Source organism: Saimiri boliviensis, chromosome X (genome assembly GCF_048565385.1).
Source record: "Saimiri boliviensis isolate mSaiBol1 chromosome X, mSaiBol1.pri, whole genome shotgun sequence".
NCBI lineage: Eukaryota > Metazoa > Chordata > Mammalia > Primates > Cebidae > Saimiri > Saimiri boliviensis.
This window is the reverse complement of record NC_133470.1, coordinates 41,693,506-41,709,391: the sequence shown is the minus strand read 5'-3', so window position 1 is coordinate 41,709,391 and position 15,886 is coordinate 41,693,506. Positions and strand designations below refer to the sequence as shown.

Genomic DNA, 15,886 nt, shown 5'->3' with positions numbered 1-15,886 from the left:
CTACCTATTTTTTTTGTATCTTCCAGGTTCTGCATACTTACATAAATCTTCCATCTTAGATGTGTGTACAGAGAGAAGGCAGGAATAGTATCTTATTCATATTTGGTTTCCGGGGGATGCTAAATGAATATTGGCTGAATAAAAATCCATACAGCCAGGCACAGTGGCTCACATCTGTAATCCCAGCATTTTGGGAGGCCAAGGCGGGCAGATCACGTGGTCAAGAGATTAAGACCATCCTGGCCAACGCGGTGAAACCACGTCTCTACTAAAAACACAAAAATTAGCTGGGTGTGGTGGCGGTGCCTGTAGTCCTAGCTACTCAGGAGGCTGAGGCAGGATAATCGCTTAAACCCGGGAGGCAGAAGTTACAGTGAGCCGAGATCGCGCCACTGCACCACTGCACTCCACAGCCTGGCGACTGTGAGAGAGTGAGACTCTCTCAAAAAAAAAAAAAAAAAAAAAAAAAAAGAAAGAAAATCCATACAATAACCCAAAATTCTCTTGAGGATCTCTTTGAGAAACAGACACTTGGAGTTAAACTTGTAATATTATGTGATCTTAAATTTCAATTGAACAATTAATTACTAATATATTGAAAGACCTGTCAATTTACAACTTTGGGAAAGTGACTTAGATCTTATTTCAAAATATAAAGCCCCTGTAATCCTGGCACTTTGGGAGACCAAGAGGAACACTTGAGCTGAGGAGTTCAAGACCAAGATTGGACAACATTAACAAAACCCCATCTTTACAAAAAATACAAAAATTAGCCAGGTGTGGTGGAGTGTACCTGTGGTCTCAGCTACTCGGAAGGCTAAGGTGGGAGAACGGCTTGAGCCCAGGAGGTAGAGGCTGCAGTGAGCTGTTTGTGCCAGTGCACTCGTCTTTGTGAGACCCTGCCCAACCCCCCAGCCCCAAGTTTTTAAAACTGATTTAAGATACTAACTTCAATTGCTAAACTGATGGTAAGTTCTTGTGTCCCTATTTAACTGGTGGCAATGAGAAGAGAGTATGATTTAGCACTTTCTAGATCACATCTACTTTTTCTATGCACTGTGTGATTAGCTTTTTTCTCTCAAAATTTGTGTGCTAGGATGTAAACTTGTTTCACTATTAAGGCATCTAGATAGGGTGTGCCTTAATGGGACTGCCTACACAAACAGTAAAAAGAAAAAAAATTATTCTATGTCTTCTAAAAGCTTCAAAATGCAAATTATAAAGGATGTTCAACTGAAAAGCAGTTTACATAGGATTTCAATTATCTATCTAGTTATATTTCAGAGTAATGTTGATGTGTTTGATTTCTACTCCCTATCCTCTACCCATTCAAAGACTAGGTTCCTGAGTAAGTATTATTCTTGACATAGAATCCAAATATAAATTACACTAAATTTCTCTTAAATGTCAGATAATTTATCTAAATGTCAGATAACTCATTCTCTTAAATGTCAGATAAATTAATCTTGGCAACAAACTATCTTAAAATCATAGAAAATAAAACATTGTGTCAGTAAGATAAACTAGAACAGGTTAGAAACCTTTAGGTAGAGCTTCAGCATTATGATAATCTTTGCTTCTTGATGGTTGGCTTGCAATTTTTGTTTGCAAAAATGTTTGTCTTGAGTTATTCTCAATAACCTTTGGATAGGAGATTTTACAAGAAAACCACTTATTAGCATTTAAACATCCTAAATAGCATTTGGACAAGCATTCTTGCTCCATAACTAAAACAGATTTGAAATTCTTTCCTTCTGAAATTATAAATGAGATGATTACTTCTAGTCAATATTTACCAAATTATTAACTAATTGAAAAAAATATGTCCATGCTTTCAACCTTCAAACTGTTTCTAAGAGGATAACATACTCTAAATCTGAGAGTATGTGATTAATGCAATCAGCAGGGCATTTTACTAAATAGATCATAAGCTCTCTCTCTCTATGGCATTATCTATGTTTCTTCACTAATGCTTGCTGGAAAATTCATACAAAGAACAGTATGATAAAACGAGAGTATGTGTCAAATGCTTCCAAAAATGGAGGTACAAATGCAAGATGCTGTTATTATAAAATGAAATACTATCACTAACTAGCAGTGCCTTGTGAATGCTTAATATAGATTGCTATATTTTACTAGTGATAGGGAATTTGCAGCACCCCTCCCCCAAATCATGTCATGCAAGCAAAAAAGCATGAGATTTCAAAATTGCCTAACATTAAAAAATAAGTCTCTTAATTTATTTGCATTCTAAAATAGAGCCCTTCATCCTGAATCCCCTTTTCCATATAAAATGTTACTAAGTCACGTACAGGATTTGTCAAGCCCATGTAACATTCCCTTTAAAATCTCAAGTTCAATCACTGTTTGTTTTCTACTATTATACTACATTTTGGCAGCAATTGTTTATTGGTCTGTCATTGCAGTAATTGCAACTTAACAATAAACCAGTCTGACATTTTAGGTCTTGAAGATACATACCATATATATTTCTTTAAAAATAATCATACTTTTTTTGTAAGCAATACTTTACAGTAGACACCTCAAAAATCTACCATAGATGTGAAACTTAAAACGAGAAAAATTTAAGTTCTAAATATTTATACATATATATCCAGATTTCTATATATATTATATATACATACATAAGTATATATAAAATATATATAATCAGATTTCAAAAATGAACAAAAACTGGGCACTGTACATAAGTCCTTTTAAAACTCAAACAATAGAAAACTCTTTAAACATTAAACAATTTTAATAAAAGTTTCTGTACAATGCTAAGCAGTTTTATTTACACATAGAAAATGTAATAGGAGTAGTGTTTGAAATTACAGAACTCCTTAAAATTTCAATGGCAGGTAAATCTGGAAAAAATAACAGCATTCCATTCACAAATATTTTCAAGCAATAAATATGTATTTATAAATAGTGTAAATTTACATCAAGATTAGAAACAAAAATCACAAATCTGAAGTTTATTCCTTAGTCTATGTGCAATCCATTACCTTTGTGACTTGGCTGTTAATGTTTTTAATGTTTTATTTCGGAACCAAAAGTGTAACCATCATGGTCTCAAAACAAGACAGAAAAACATAAAAGCAGTAAAAAAGTGTCTTAGCTAACTTTTCACATTAAAAAAAAGTTGACCAAAGAAAGACTTAAAATTGCTAACTACCTTACAAAGAAATGACCAGCTAGGCTAGTATTTTTTTTTCCAAGGAAAATTCTGAAGGGGGAAAAGACAGATGAAAACAAATTCATCAGCCCAGAAACAGAGAAATATAAAAGAGGTTGTCTTCAAGTCAGTAGTCTGTATGATGTTGCCAGTTTTGTCAGATATATACAAAACATGGAAATTATTATTTTTTTTCTGAAGTACAGCTGATCAGCCTTGTGAGAGTCCTGGAGTAGGAGCAGTACTCTCTCCTGTCCAGTTGGTTGACACTCCGCACTTGGAAGGTTGCATAGACAACAGTTTTCAGCCAGCAGCCTTACGAGATAGCTACAAAAAACCAGTGGTGCAGAACTGGGCTGTTTCCTGAATAGCAGAAAAGGTCTCATTTAATGTCCATGGAATAATATCAAGATGAGGCGGATGGTAATGGAGGAGCCTGAAAATAAAAGTAAGATAGGTTATTTTGGTATATAAATTGTTAATAGCTCATGGCTACAAATATATAGTCTGCTTATGAAGTTAGAAGAAATAACTCCCAAGAAAGTTCAACAGCCTGCTATACAACATAAAAGCACAACCTACCTTACTATCTCCCATTTGGCCAATTTTCCTAAGAGTCTAAGACCATTGTCCTACTCAGAGTACTTGCAGTTTCCTATACTTCTTCACCAACTAGTCAAAAACTCTTGCAATGTTATTAAGTTTACCATTTTTTAAGATTGCTTAAAAAAAGGGGGCTTCCTGAAAAATAATTTAACAAATTACAGTTTCACTAGTGATTGCCTTCAGAATCTATCTTCTCAGCTAGAGAATATATTTTGTTCAACATATTCCAGATAACGTTCTTCTTCAGCAATCTTGAAGACCATTCAAGTGAAAATATCAGAAACTAAATTTCAAAAAGTTAGTTTCTGATCACATATGTGTGGGAGACAAGTACTGGAGAAAATCAACAATTCATAAATTATCTCTGTGTTTCTATTCATAAAGCTATTGATCTGCTAGAGTAAAATGCTTCCCCCAAGCATCTGCTGTCTGAAATTAAAAACTGTGTGCAATTTATAAGTATACTTGAATTTCATAAGGTTATATAACATACCAGGAAGTTAAGCTCCATCAAATATTCCCATGAGGTTAATACTTCTGGCAAGGACAAAATTTTAAACAAATACAATTAGCTCTATAAGCAGAAGTGTATTTAAAAGCACACTTACTGATTCATTTTGTGGGCTCTAATAACCTACGTACACAAACATTTTATCAACCGAGATAAAATGACATAAAGGATATGATAGTGTTTTATCTAAAGCACACAAAGATTTTTAAATGTAATTGTTGTAAAATCATTTAGGCTGGTCTCACCCAGAAAGAAAAGTGAAAATGATACATGCCAATTTTATAGGAATAAATACTTGGAAATGGAGGGGGGAATGATATGAATATACCCTCATGCAATATGTAATGAGCCAAAGGAAAATTTAAAATATTTCATTACCTCCTACTTATCAGGTGGCAGAACAAACACTGCTGCTTCATAACCCAGCTAACTATGTACTCACATGTTGATTTGACTTACTAATGTAAATTGGTCATAAACTTGCATCAGGTCCTCCATTTTGTACTGTTCTAGCACCACAAAGTTTTCCAGGTTTCCGCTTGTTTTTCGTGCACAATCTTGGCAATGTACTATGTAGGTCTTCCGTGAATTACTCTCATTAGTGACAAAAAGCAGATCAAAAACTTCCACCTGTTTTAAACAAGAGAAAAATGTATTCAATAGAGATGGTGGTATTTACCATACTGCTTTAGTATAATCATGAAATTCTACTTGAATGAAATTGTCAACAGTGATCTCTGGTTAAGAGTAGGTGGTAAGAAAAACATGGCTGTGTTTGAGAATCTTTAATAGACCATGTATTTTGCACCAAATCCAGACATGGGTGGAATGCCTATCTAGGGGAGTAATCAAAGGAGGAATGACATACTCATGACAACTACCAGGAAAGCCCAGTTCAAGAGTTTGATAAAGGTCAACCTATTTTTAAATCCAAAACACTAGTATACAATCAAATGTAAGTGATCATTTTTATGGATTCATGAGTACAACATGATTTTAGAAATAATACCTCTATCTTCTACAGAAAGATTGATGAGTTGCTAAGGTGTAGGTAGGATAAGGAACAACACACCTAATTGGAATCTATCTATCTCCTAATGACTTATTTTGGTTAGGTCATACAACATTTAAAAAGTCAATGAATTCAATCATTTCAAATAAAGGTTGACATTAGAATTACAGAATTTCAAGGTTTGAAATGGACCATCAATATCCTGTCTTTGGCTTATCCTTGAGTTTCTTCAGTGACAGAAAACTCTTATGACCCCTTGTCTTCTTTGAACAATTAGCTACAATCCCAGAGTTCACTATGTTTCCATTACTGTCAACAGGCAGCAATAGGAACCTAGTGACCTGAGCTAGAAAGTTGACATTCTTCAACTTGTACTTCTGCTTCTGCCATTTAATGAGGTGTCTTGCTGATTTTACCTTCTAAATATTTTTTGAAATTATTTCCCTTTTTTGATATTCCCATTTCCAGGTTCTAGTCTAGATAACAACTCTTTTTTTTTTTTTTTTTGAGACGGAGTTTTGCTCTTGTTACCCAGGCTGGAGTGCAATGGCGCAATCTCGGCTCACCGCAACCTCCGCTGCCTGGGTTCAGGCAATTCTCCTGCCTCAGCCTCCTGAGTAGCTGGGATTACAGGCACGTGCCACCATGCCCAGCTAATTTTTTTGTATTTTTAGTAGAGACGGGGTTTCACCATGTTGACCAGGACGGTCTCGATCTCTTAACCTCGTGATCCACCCGCCTCAGCCTCCCAAAGTGCTGGGATTACAGGCTTGAGCCACCGCGCCCGGCGATAACAACTCTTAAGACCACTGCCATAGCTTATATTGCTGTCCTTTCCAACCACTTTTCTCCCTGAAACACTTATCTAACCCTTTGTTGCCTGTTCAAAACCTTTTAATGGCTTCAATGACCTCAGAATATCAAATTCTTTAAAACCATTCAAGATGTGCTACAAATTACATGCCACCTAGACTTATGAGTAGAATTTGCACAGTCTGTGTCCCAGCCAAATTGGAACACATTCAACCTTTTCTAAAACCATTCAATTTTCCCTTTTTCTTCGTGTTCCTATAGTCCAGGCGTCCCCAAACTACGGCCCGCGGGCCGCATGCAGCCACCTGAGGCCATTTATCCGGCCCCCCCGCCGCACTTCAGGAAGGGGCACCTCTTTCACTGATGGTCAGTGAGAGGAGCACAGTATGTGGTGGCCCTCCAACGGTCTGAGGGACAGTGAACTGGCCCCCTGTGTAAAAAGTTTGGGGACGCCTGCTATAGTCCATGACAGTCTATCTCCGATTCTCATCACTTTCTTAGCCTACTGATACGCTTTTTTTTTTTTTTCCCCAAGGGTGGACTCCAATGCTAATACTTTTGTGAATTCTTATGCCAATACTACAAAAAAAAATTAGGTCATTTTTCCTCTCAGTGTTTTTATAATGGTTAAGTCCAATTTCACATTCATCATAGTCTCATGTACATTATAATTAGTTGTTTATAATCTGTATGCTCTAAGTAGAATTTAAGCTCCTTCATATTCACAGCAGCCACCACATCTTTGTTCCTACACCTCTTGCAAACCTTGGAAGATTCACAAATGTATTGTGAATTGCACCAGAGAGGACTGAACATAGATCTCCCTATACTGAACCACACATCCAGTTTATTGGCATCTGTGTACATCTAGATTGTTCCCAGTTTAAAATCTCAGACTAAACTTGCTGATTCTCATCTGTTGAAGATCTACCACAAAAATGACTCTGTAGTAGATACTTTTAAGGTTGATTCACGGTGAAATATTGTTATTATCACACTAAATTTTAATACAATGGCTAACAACAAAGTTGAATCCAATGTTAATTATTATAAACTGCATTGCATAAAAGTATAAACAAGTTTTTAAAAAATAACTAAAGAGAAACCAAAAGTAGAGAGGGAAGAGGCTTTATAAAACAACTGTGGATAAGAACAATTAACGTACTTCACAAATGCTACAGTAATGAGCTGGTTCTTCTTTTGTCCGCCCATGCCATATAATCTCTTTTCCTGCAGCGATGAGAGCTTCCCTCAATGTCTGGCATTGCTTCAGAGTTCTTAGAAGACAATACCTATTGTGGGGGAGAAATTATTTGTGACCAGCAACTGAATATTGAATATTTTTAGCATAAAAGATATACCAACTGGAAATAATACCTAGAGACTTGATTCTAATGTCTATGATTTCATAATTTTTCTTTCATCAATTTATCAATTATTCTCAGATTTAGAAAAAAAGGCAATGATCAGCAGACCTGAAAACTATTAAAACATTTAAAGTTGAGAAAATTGATATCTGGATATCAAAATATAATGGTCTTAATATATAAAAACTGACTCCCTGCTTAAATGCGAGTTGCTAATTTTGGCTCTTATTTGGGCAAGTCAGTTAACCTCTCTGGGAGTCAATTGCCATATCCTTGAAATAAGGGGTGTGAATTCCAGGTCGGAACTGCTATGATTCTAATAAGGCAGGAAGGCACCTTATTTTTTATCAGCACTATCTAAACACTTCATTAACAGCATCATCTGCACAGCTGCTTTGAAATCTCAAGTCTATAAGTAAAAAACATTTATGAATACTACAGGATATGATATTCATTTAACTATAATAGTAAAGAAAAAAGTATGTCTTCATTTTATCTTGAAGGTAACAGAATTCATTCATATTAACATAATTGAAGTTTTCTGATAACTTATACCTTTTCTAAACTCATACTTAAGATGCTAACAACATAGTAAATTCTCACAATTAGTACTGATTCTCTTATAGTTTTCTGTCGTTACTTGGAATTCTTTGCTGAATTCTCTTACTTTCCTGTGAATCTTAGTGGCTCAGGTTCTCCATTTGAATGGAGAGGTTGAACTAGATGATCTCTAACGCACTTTTCAGCTCTAAAATTCGGAAACAATGAAAATATCATAAAGAAAGTTTAGCAACTGAGCGTTGTCTTGAAAGCAAAGGTCTTATCTATTTTATTCCTGCTATCTACTTATCTACTCACCGCCTAGGACAGTGCCTAGCATATAGTAGCTAAATCAATAAACAACTAAAATTCAAATTATAAGTAATAAAACATTTACCTTATTATTTCTTTGCTATTTTATAAGTTACTATGTTAAAGTATTGTTATTTATCAGAACCCACATATATTAATCCAGCAGTGGGTGGGGAGGCGGGGAATGACTAAAACTTTGTAAAATCTGATAGCTTATTTATTAACAAACATAAAACAGTATCAATTTCATAGTTGTAGGCCAATTCCTTAAGTATTATATTCAAAGATTGCACTGTCAGCTTGACTTCAACAATTCTTACATATTTAACTTGTTTAGAAACAAAAACAATGCTTCAGACCAGCAGTCCCCAACCTTTTTGGCACCAGAGATCAGTTTTGAGGAAGACCAGTTTTTCAACAGACCTAGGGGGAGGGGCAGGGGGAAATGCTTTCCGGATGACAGTTTTACCTCAGATCACCAGGTATTAGCTTCTCATAAGGAGCGAGGAACCCAGATCCCTTGCATGTGCAGTTCACAATAGTGTTCCTGCTCCTATGAGACTCTAATGCCACCACTGATCTGAAAGGAGGTAGAGCTTAAGTCGTAATGCCAGCTTGCCTGCTGCTCACCTCCTGCTGTGCTGCCCGGTTCCTGACAGGCCAAGGACTGATACTGGTCTGCAGCCCAGGGGTTCAGGACCCCTCCTTTAGGCTGCGGTTGTGTGTCAAGGCTAGGACAGCTATCGGTACGTGTATGCATGCCTGTACAGGGTGCCAGGGAAGGTAGCAAGTAAAAATTTAGAACATGGAAAAGAGAGAAGAATATAATTCAGACTCTGCCTCTAGCTCTTGAACAGTACCTGCTCCTCTCTTTTCCCTCCCCATGTCCCATACAACACTTCTAAAGGTACAGATTTTACTGAACAAGTTTTCCAAGTAGGGCTTCGAAATAAGGTATCTTATAGGAAAATATTGCCTAAAACTCTATAGATACCATTGGAAGACTTCAAACTCAACTGTCCTGACACATGGCCAAACAAAAATAATATAATAAAAGTAAATAAAAAATAAGAGCCAGACAGGAGCCATGTTTTGCTATTTGACATACATTATGCCAAGTAAGCCTCCTAAAAACGTTGTGGAGAAAGGTTATCTCTATCTTACAAATGAGAAAACAGGAGTGCAGAGAAGTTAAGTTTGTCTCATGTCATAAAGCTATTTAAGCAGCTGAGCTACGAGTTTTTAAAAGAAAACCTCAAGCTTCCCCTTACTATCTCACACTGTACCCTTCTTTTTGGTCTCTTTTCACATCTTATTCTCACCCACTCCCCTTCTTTTCTTGTGAAGATGAGATTCTTGGTTGGGCTCAGGAAGCACAATTTTTCCAAACACAGAGCCTTGGTCGTGTGGAATACCAGGCTACTCGTTACTCAGCAGATAAATTTTCATCTTCAATGACTACTTTGGCAATTAGACTGTAGTTTACAATGTATTGTTAGCTTGGTAGTTTCATCTTAGAAAAAGGCAGTATATTGATTTCCTACAAATAACAAGGGGTCAGAGATAAGGTTGCTAAGAGTAAATACTAAACCGTAAGTAGTCAGTCTGCTTCTGGAATAAATTCTGCTCCAAAATTTATATTTTATATTTTGTGTGAAAACAAAATCTTAGAAAACTGACAGTTCTATTTATCTTATCTGACAATGAATAACAAAATTGTGATTTCTCCTTGCCTTTACTTTTTTAACATTGAAAATTTTTGTTCCTTCTCATTTTCAAAAGGCAGCACTTGGAACAGAAGAATTCAGAGAGATAGAGGCTCTTATGGAGTCCACAGTAATGAGCAAGTCCTAAAGAAAAGATGTGATTCAACTGAATGACAGGGAAAAATGGAAACTAAAGTGATTTAGGGAAAGGATCCTAGTAAAGAAACAGATATAATATTTAGGACCTTACAGTAACCTGTTCTTCTCTGATTAGCCTCAGACAGATTTTATACAAAGACAACATTTAAGTACATTAACAAGCTAAAAAATAAAAGCTAAACAAAATCAGCGTTCTCATTTCCTCTTAATTTTAGTTCTGCTGAATTTCTGTAAGTTTACCTTATGGTAATTAAGAATTCAATTTGCTAAAAACAGAAGAATAAATCATTTGCAAAAGGTGTAAACACACAGGATGGAAAATGATATTTGCATACGTGCACTTTAGAAACAGGGCCAAAAATGGTTTTAGCAGCTATAAAAACAGGAAATTCTTTGACGTTTAATGATCAGTATTGGTTTCAGGACCCAATCCCTGTTTTTGGCTGTTTGAATGAAAGACTACACAAAAAGGCAGGGGACATAGGAAGTTCCAGAATGGACGAAAACCATGAGGAAGAGGCTGATTGAGGGCTTGGCATATTTGAGGTTATATAACTAGAATCTAATCCAACCAAAAAGTGATCTGCAAAGATGAAGCTTAAAGAGCAATAGAATTTTAGAGAACAACTTCACACAGGGAATCGAATGAAAATCCACTTGCAATATTAAAACAAGAAAACTGGATAAAATAATATGTAGACTAATAATTATCATGAGCCTCATTTATAGGGAATTAATATACAATATATTCATAAATCAATACATGAGGACATTAGGCAAAAAATAAACATAGTATGCTATGGATACTAAAAGGAGAGAGGGATCATCTTCAGGTGACGGGAGGTAGAGAATCACAGAAGTTTTCATACAGAAGTTAAAACATCTGAATCAATTTACTTATGAAAATAAAGGAGAGGTGGTGGAAGGCACATTCTGCACAGAAACAATGCTACGAGAAGGTTGTATGGGGGCTTCTTCAGGGAACAAACAACTGTTCTTACAAGATTTTAATCTTAGTGTGAGGATTCTGGGGCAGGAAATAATAGGAATGAAGTCATACTAATATTACATTACATCAAAGTTAAGACAACACTGGGGGTTACTCTGACATTCTAATGGCAATGTGACTCAGTTTCCAAAGTAAGTTACCAAATATCAATGTGGAAATAGATAAAATATGGGTTAACTTGGTATTGCACTTTTAAATGCTTTATGGTAACAATCTCAGCCACTGAGATGTAGATAACAAATTAGCAAACGCCAAGAGGTGCCTTGCTCTACCCAGTTTCCCTTACTGAAAGAGCCATGCAGGAAAAACAAGCCAACATGTGAGCTCTCTTGCCATTTGTCACTCCAGGGCTGTGTTCCCCTAGGACAACAGTGGGTATATGAATGTCAATAAGGTATCTAACAGTTTTATTTACACTAACCACATGGCTGAAAATCAAGGTCTCAGTCAATAAAATACTTAAGAACTTTAAGCTTCTAGATGGAAAAAAAGAAAGCACAAAAGCAAATATATATTAACCATGATAATGCATTTGTAGAATTTTTAGATTTTGTTTGGTCAATGTTATCAAAAAGCATTATACATCAAACCTAACAGAGTATTAGAAGACCACCAGGACTACAGCTCTAGGATTAATGCTAATTATGGACTGGTCTTTATGGCTATACCATTACCTATGCATACTGTTGGAAAAATCTTGGTCCATTATTAGGTCAAATGAGTGTGGACTAAAGAGTTTTATAACACCATAGCTATCCATTTAAAAAAGGGAATCAAAGAGAAAAGAGAGTCAATACTTATGAGTTTGCTTTAATTTATATTTTAAAATTCTGTGTTTGTGATAAAGTGTATTTTATGTAGGTAAGGTAATAAGCTATAATGCATGTAAAAGAAAAGGGAACAAAAAAATTCTTAGTTCTAAAAAAGACCTAGCTTGTCTGATAAGATTCACTAGGCACCATGAAAAAGGTTCCCACAGTTCTTCGCATAGAGCTCTGAAGACCTATTTTAATAAGAGTTCCAGGTGATTCTTCTGATCAGCAAGTTAAGAACCAATGCAAATCTCTTACTTTATAAGTGTCAAAATTAAAACCAGTATCTCAGATTTGCAGCATAGTTTTCAATAGACACTGATAAAACATTAACTTCAGAAGTCACTGCATTTTTAGGATTAAAGCCTTTAAGAGACCATAGAAAGAGCTGTAGAGTGGGCAAGAGCAGATTCTATACCTAGACTAGGCGTCCCCAAACTTTTTACACAGGGGGCCAGTTCACTGTCCCTCAGACCGTTGGAGGGCCGCCACATACTGTGCTCCTCTCACTGACCACCAATGAAAGAGGTGCCCCTTCCTGAAATGTGGCGGGGGGCCTGATAAATGGCCTCCGTGGGCCGCAGTTTGGGGATGCCTGGTCTAGACTGTCTGGGTTCAAATTCCAGCTACACATTTCTTACTGTCTGTGCCTCAGTTTCCTCAGCTGTAAAAAGAGGATATTTAACTTATAGTGCTATTATAAGGATTACATATGTGATACAAAATGTTTAGATTTGTGCCTGGCAGTTACTGCTCAATAAATGTTAATTATTTGAACTTGACAGGTCAAATTCCTAAACTGTATTAAAATAATCATATAATTACTAAATTAATTTGAAAAAATTGTATGACGAATGCCAACTCAAAAGTATAAGAGTTAACACACCAAAAAGAAAATGAAACAAGGTTATTCAAAAGGTGTTTAGTCTGGATTCTATTAGGTAAGGGTTTTTCAATCTCAGCACTATTGGTATTCAGAGCTGGGTAACTCTTTGTTGTGGGGAGCTGTCCTTCGCACTGCAGGATGTTTAGCAGCATTCCTAATCTCTACTCAAAAAAGCTAGTAGCATCTCTCCCACCCAAGTCATGATATTGCCTTATGTCCCCTGGGAAAGGAAAGCAGGGGGAGGAAAAACTGTCCACATTTTAGAACCACTACACTAGGTCCAAGAATATTAACTTTACTAAAAAAAATAGAAGGTAATTGGGGTTTCTATAAACGAAAATAATAATTACAACTACCATTTACTGAATGCTTAGCCTATGCTAAGACTCACATGATAGTCATAAAAGTTCTATTAGAAAGAGAGTATTATTTCCATTTTTCAAAGAGGAAGTAAAGACGAATAGGTTTAGTAATTTGTCCACAGTGCCCCAGTCAGTAAATGAAGAAGCTAAGATATGAAGGCAGATTGGATTCCAGAAAACTACACAGTGCTGCCCTTCCTGTGATATTTTCCTGGGATATTAAATAGTGTAGATTCGAAGAAAAATAAAAAAGGATGGGCAAATAATGAACACACAGTGATCACATATATACAGAAGGCAGAGAACACACATATAACATTAATATTGTGCATATAAGATGGCACATTTAAAAACTGAAATACTGGCCAGGCATGGTGGCTCATGCTTATAATTCTAGCACTTTGGGAGGCCAAGGCAGGAGGATCCCTTGAGCCCAGGAGTTGAGACCAGCCTGGGCAACATAGGGAGACCCTGTCTCTATTTTTTTTATTTAAAACAAAACAAAACAAAACAAAAAATGGTGGTCAGGCGAGGTGGCTCACACCCATAATCACAATACTTTGGGAGGCCAAGGCAGGCAGATCATGAGGTCAAGAGAGAAAGACCATCCTGGCCAACATGGTAAAACCTCATCTCTACTAAAAATACAAAACTTAGCTGGGTGTGGTGGCATGCGCCTGTAGTGCCAGTTATACGGGAGGCTGAGGCGGGAGAAAGGCTTGAATTTAGGAGACAGAGGTTGCAGTGAGCCGGTGTCACTGCTCTCCAGCCAGGCAACAGAGTGAGAATCTGTCTCAAAGAAAAAAAAAAGAAAGAAAGAAAGAAAAAATATAGTAACAGTGCTTTTACAAGTGGTCAAAAGAATGACAAAAAAATGTGACAAGAAATTAAGTTTGTGAGGAGTGGTTTTTAATGGGCTTGGCACTGTTGAAATTTAAGAATTTATTTTCATCCATTGGCTTATATGTTATTAGTATTTTCAGAATGTGTTATTGTCTGGCAGATTACAGGGGATTAAGACAAATGAATGTGTATCCATTTGAAAATTAACTTTCTACTCCTCAGTATACTATTTAACATGCTCCTCCTAAATCTAAGACTTCCTAATATTAAACTTTTCAGAGGAAAATGCACTCCTTGGCATTCTGCTTTTGATGTATTTTAAGATTTACTAAACTACTTATTGTGATGATTTAAGCGGAACTCACAAACTTGCTGGTGAAGAAACCAAAGTTTCCAATGTATTGAAAACATACTACCATTGCATTAATTTGACAACAGTCTAACATGACTGTAACAGTTTGTAGCACATTTGTTGGGATCGGCTGTATCAACTGCCCCTATAAGTCTATTTATTCTAATAGCCTGTTGTCTACAGGAAAATCTCATCAGTACCAACGGTTTGCAGAGCTCATCTCCTGCACTAACACTTGATTCCTTTCAAGGGTCCTGCTAAAAACAAATACTTCAGTGGTGAAACAAGGAATGTATGAGTCCTATGAAAATGAAGCAAAGAGTCTTAGGATTGTACAAAGAGAAAACAAAATACAGGCCAAAGTACTGTATCAGAAATATCTTAAAATGGGAATCATGAATTTGCAGAGGGTTTCGTTTAAATCAATCTACCAGTTGTAAAATTAAAACTACAAGATAAAAAACATATACTATGACATACATAGATTAAAAACTAATAATAATCTCCTCACCCCTAATTTTAGGTTTTAAAATTGCCTTTTTATTAAAACTTAACTTACTCAGGACCCACTAATGAAAATATCTCTGACACAGTTTATACTGGTGTGAGGCAGGAGTTTAACAAAAGTAAGCATCATTAGTAGTTCTTGTCAAAAATTTACCCCAAATAAAATTACGAGAAAACAAATCCAGAATGTAGAACTCTTGCACAACAGAAAGGTTTGCTGTCTTCAAAAAGAAAATGTCATTAAAAAAGACTTTGATAAGTTTAAAAGAAAGAAGACACAATGACTACATATTCAATTAAATGTGAACCTTGATTCAATATGGATAAGGGTGGCAGAGTGAGCAGAGGCAAGAGCTAAAAAAAAAGACAGAACATTTTTGGATAGTTGGGAAAATCTAAATGTGTACTGTGTATTAAAGGATACTATGGAATTTCCTATTTCCTAGATACGGTAAGTTGTATTACAGGTACGTAGGAGAACAACCGTTTCTTAAGATGCAGGATGAAGTATTTGAAGTGATACGTCACGATGTGTGCAAATTACTTTTTCATATAGCTTACATGAAAAAGTGCATGCAAGCATGTGAGCATATACGGAGACTGCTAAATAAATGTGGCAAAAACTTAACTGATGAATCCAGATGAGTTTACACAGGTATTTACTGTACTATTCTTTCAAAGTAAAAGTTGGAGGAAAAAGTATAAACAAGTTGGGGAGGACTGCAGCAATGTGTTATATATGTAAATTTTATTTTATTTTTTTTGAGACGGAGTTTCGCTCTTGTTACCCAGGCTGGAGTGCAATGGCGCGATCTCGGCTCACCGCAACCTCCGCCTCCTGGGTTCAGGCAATTCTCCTGCCTCAGGCTCCTGAGTAGCTGGGATTACAGGCAGGCGCCACCATGCCC

General features: G+C 36.1%; 1 protein-coding gene across 19 annotated transcripts in view; it reads right to left on the bottom strand.

Moving 5' to 3' along the window:
- Positions 1 to 2,213: 2,213 nt before the first annotated feature.
- KDM6A (lysine demethylase 6A) overlaps positions 2,214 to 15,886 on the bottom strand; it is a 207,805-nt gene continuing 194,132 nt past the window's right edge. For 11 of the 19 annotated variants that reach the window (XM_074391947.1, XM_074391949.1, XM_074391951.1 and 8 more), the window contains 3 exons: positions 7,289 to 7,415; positions 4,758 to 4,928; positions 3,478 to 3,617 (listed from right to left, as the gene is read on the bottom strand). In XM_074391947.1, coding sequence (XP_074248048.1) covers positions 3,588 to 3,617; positions 4,758 to 4,928; positions 7,289 to 7,415 — 328 coding nt within the window. In that variant the 3' untranslated portion in view covers positions 3,478 to 3,587. Of the gene's footprint in view, positions 3,618 to 4,280; positions 4,325 to 4,757; positions 4,929 to 7,288; positions 7,416 to 15,886 lie in introns of all 19 variants that reach the window. The other 8 variants (XM_003939487.3, XM_010350138.2, XM_003939486.3 and 5 more) reach the window with 2 other exon arrangements.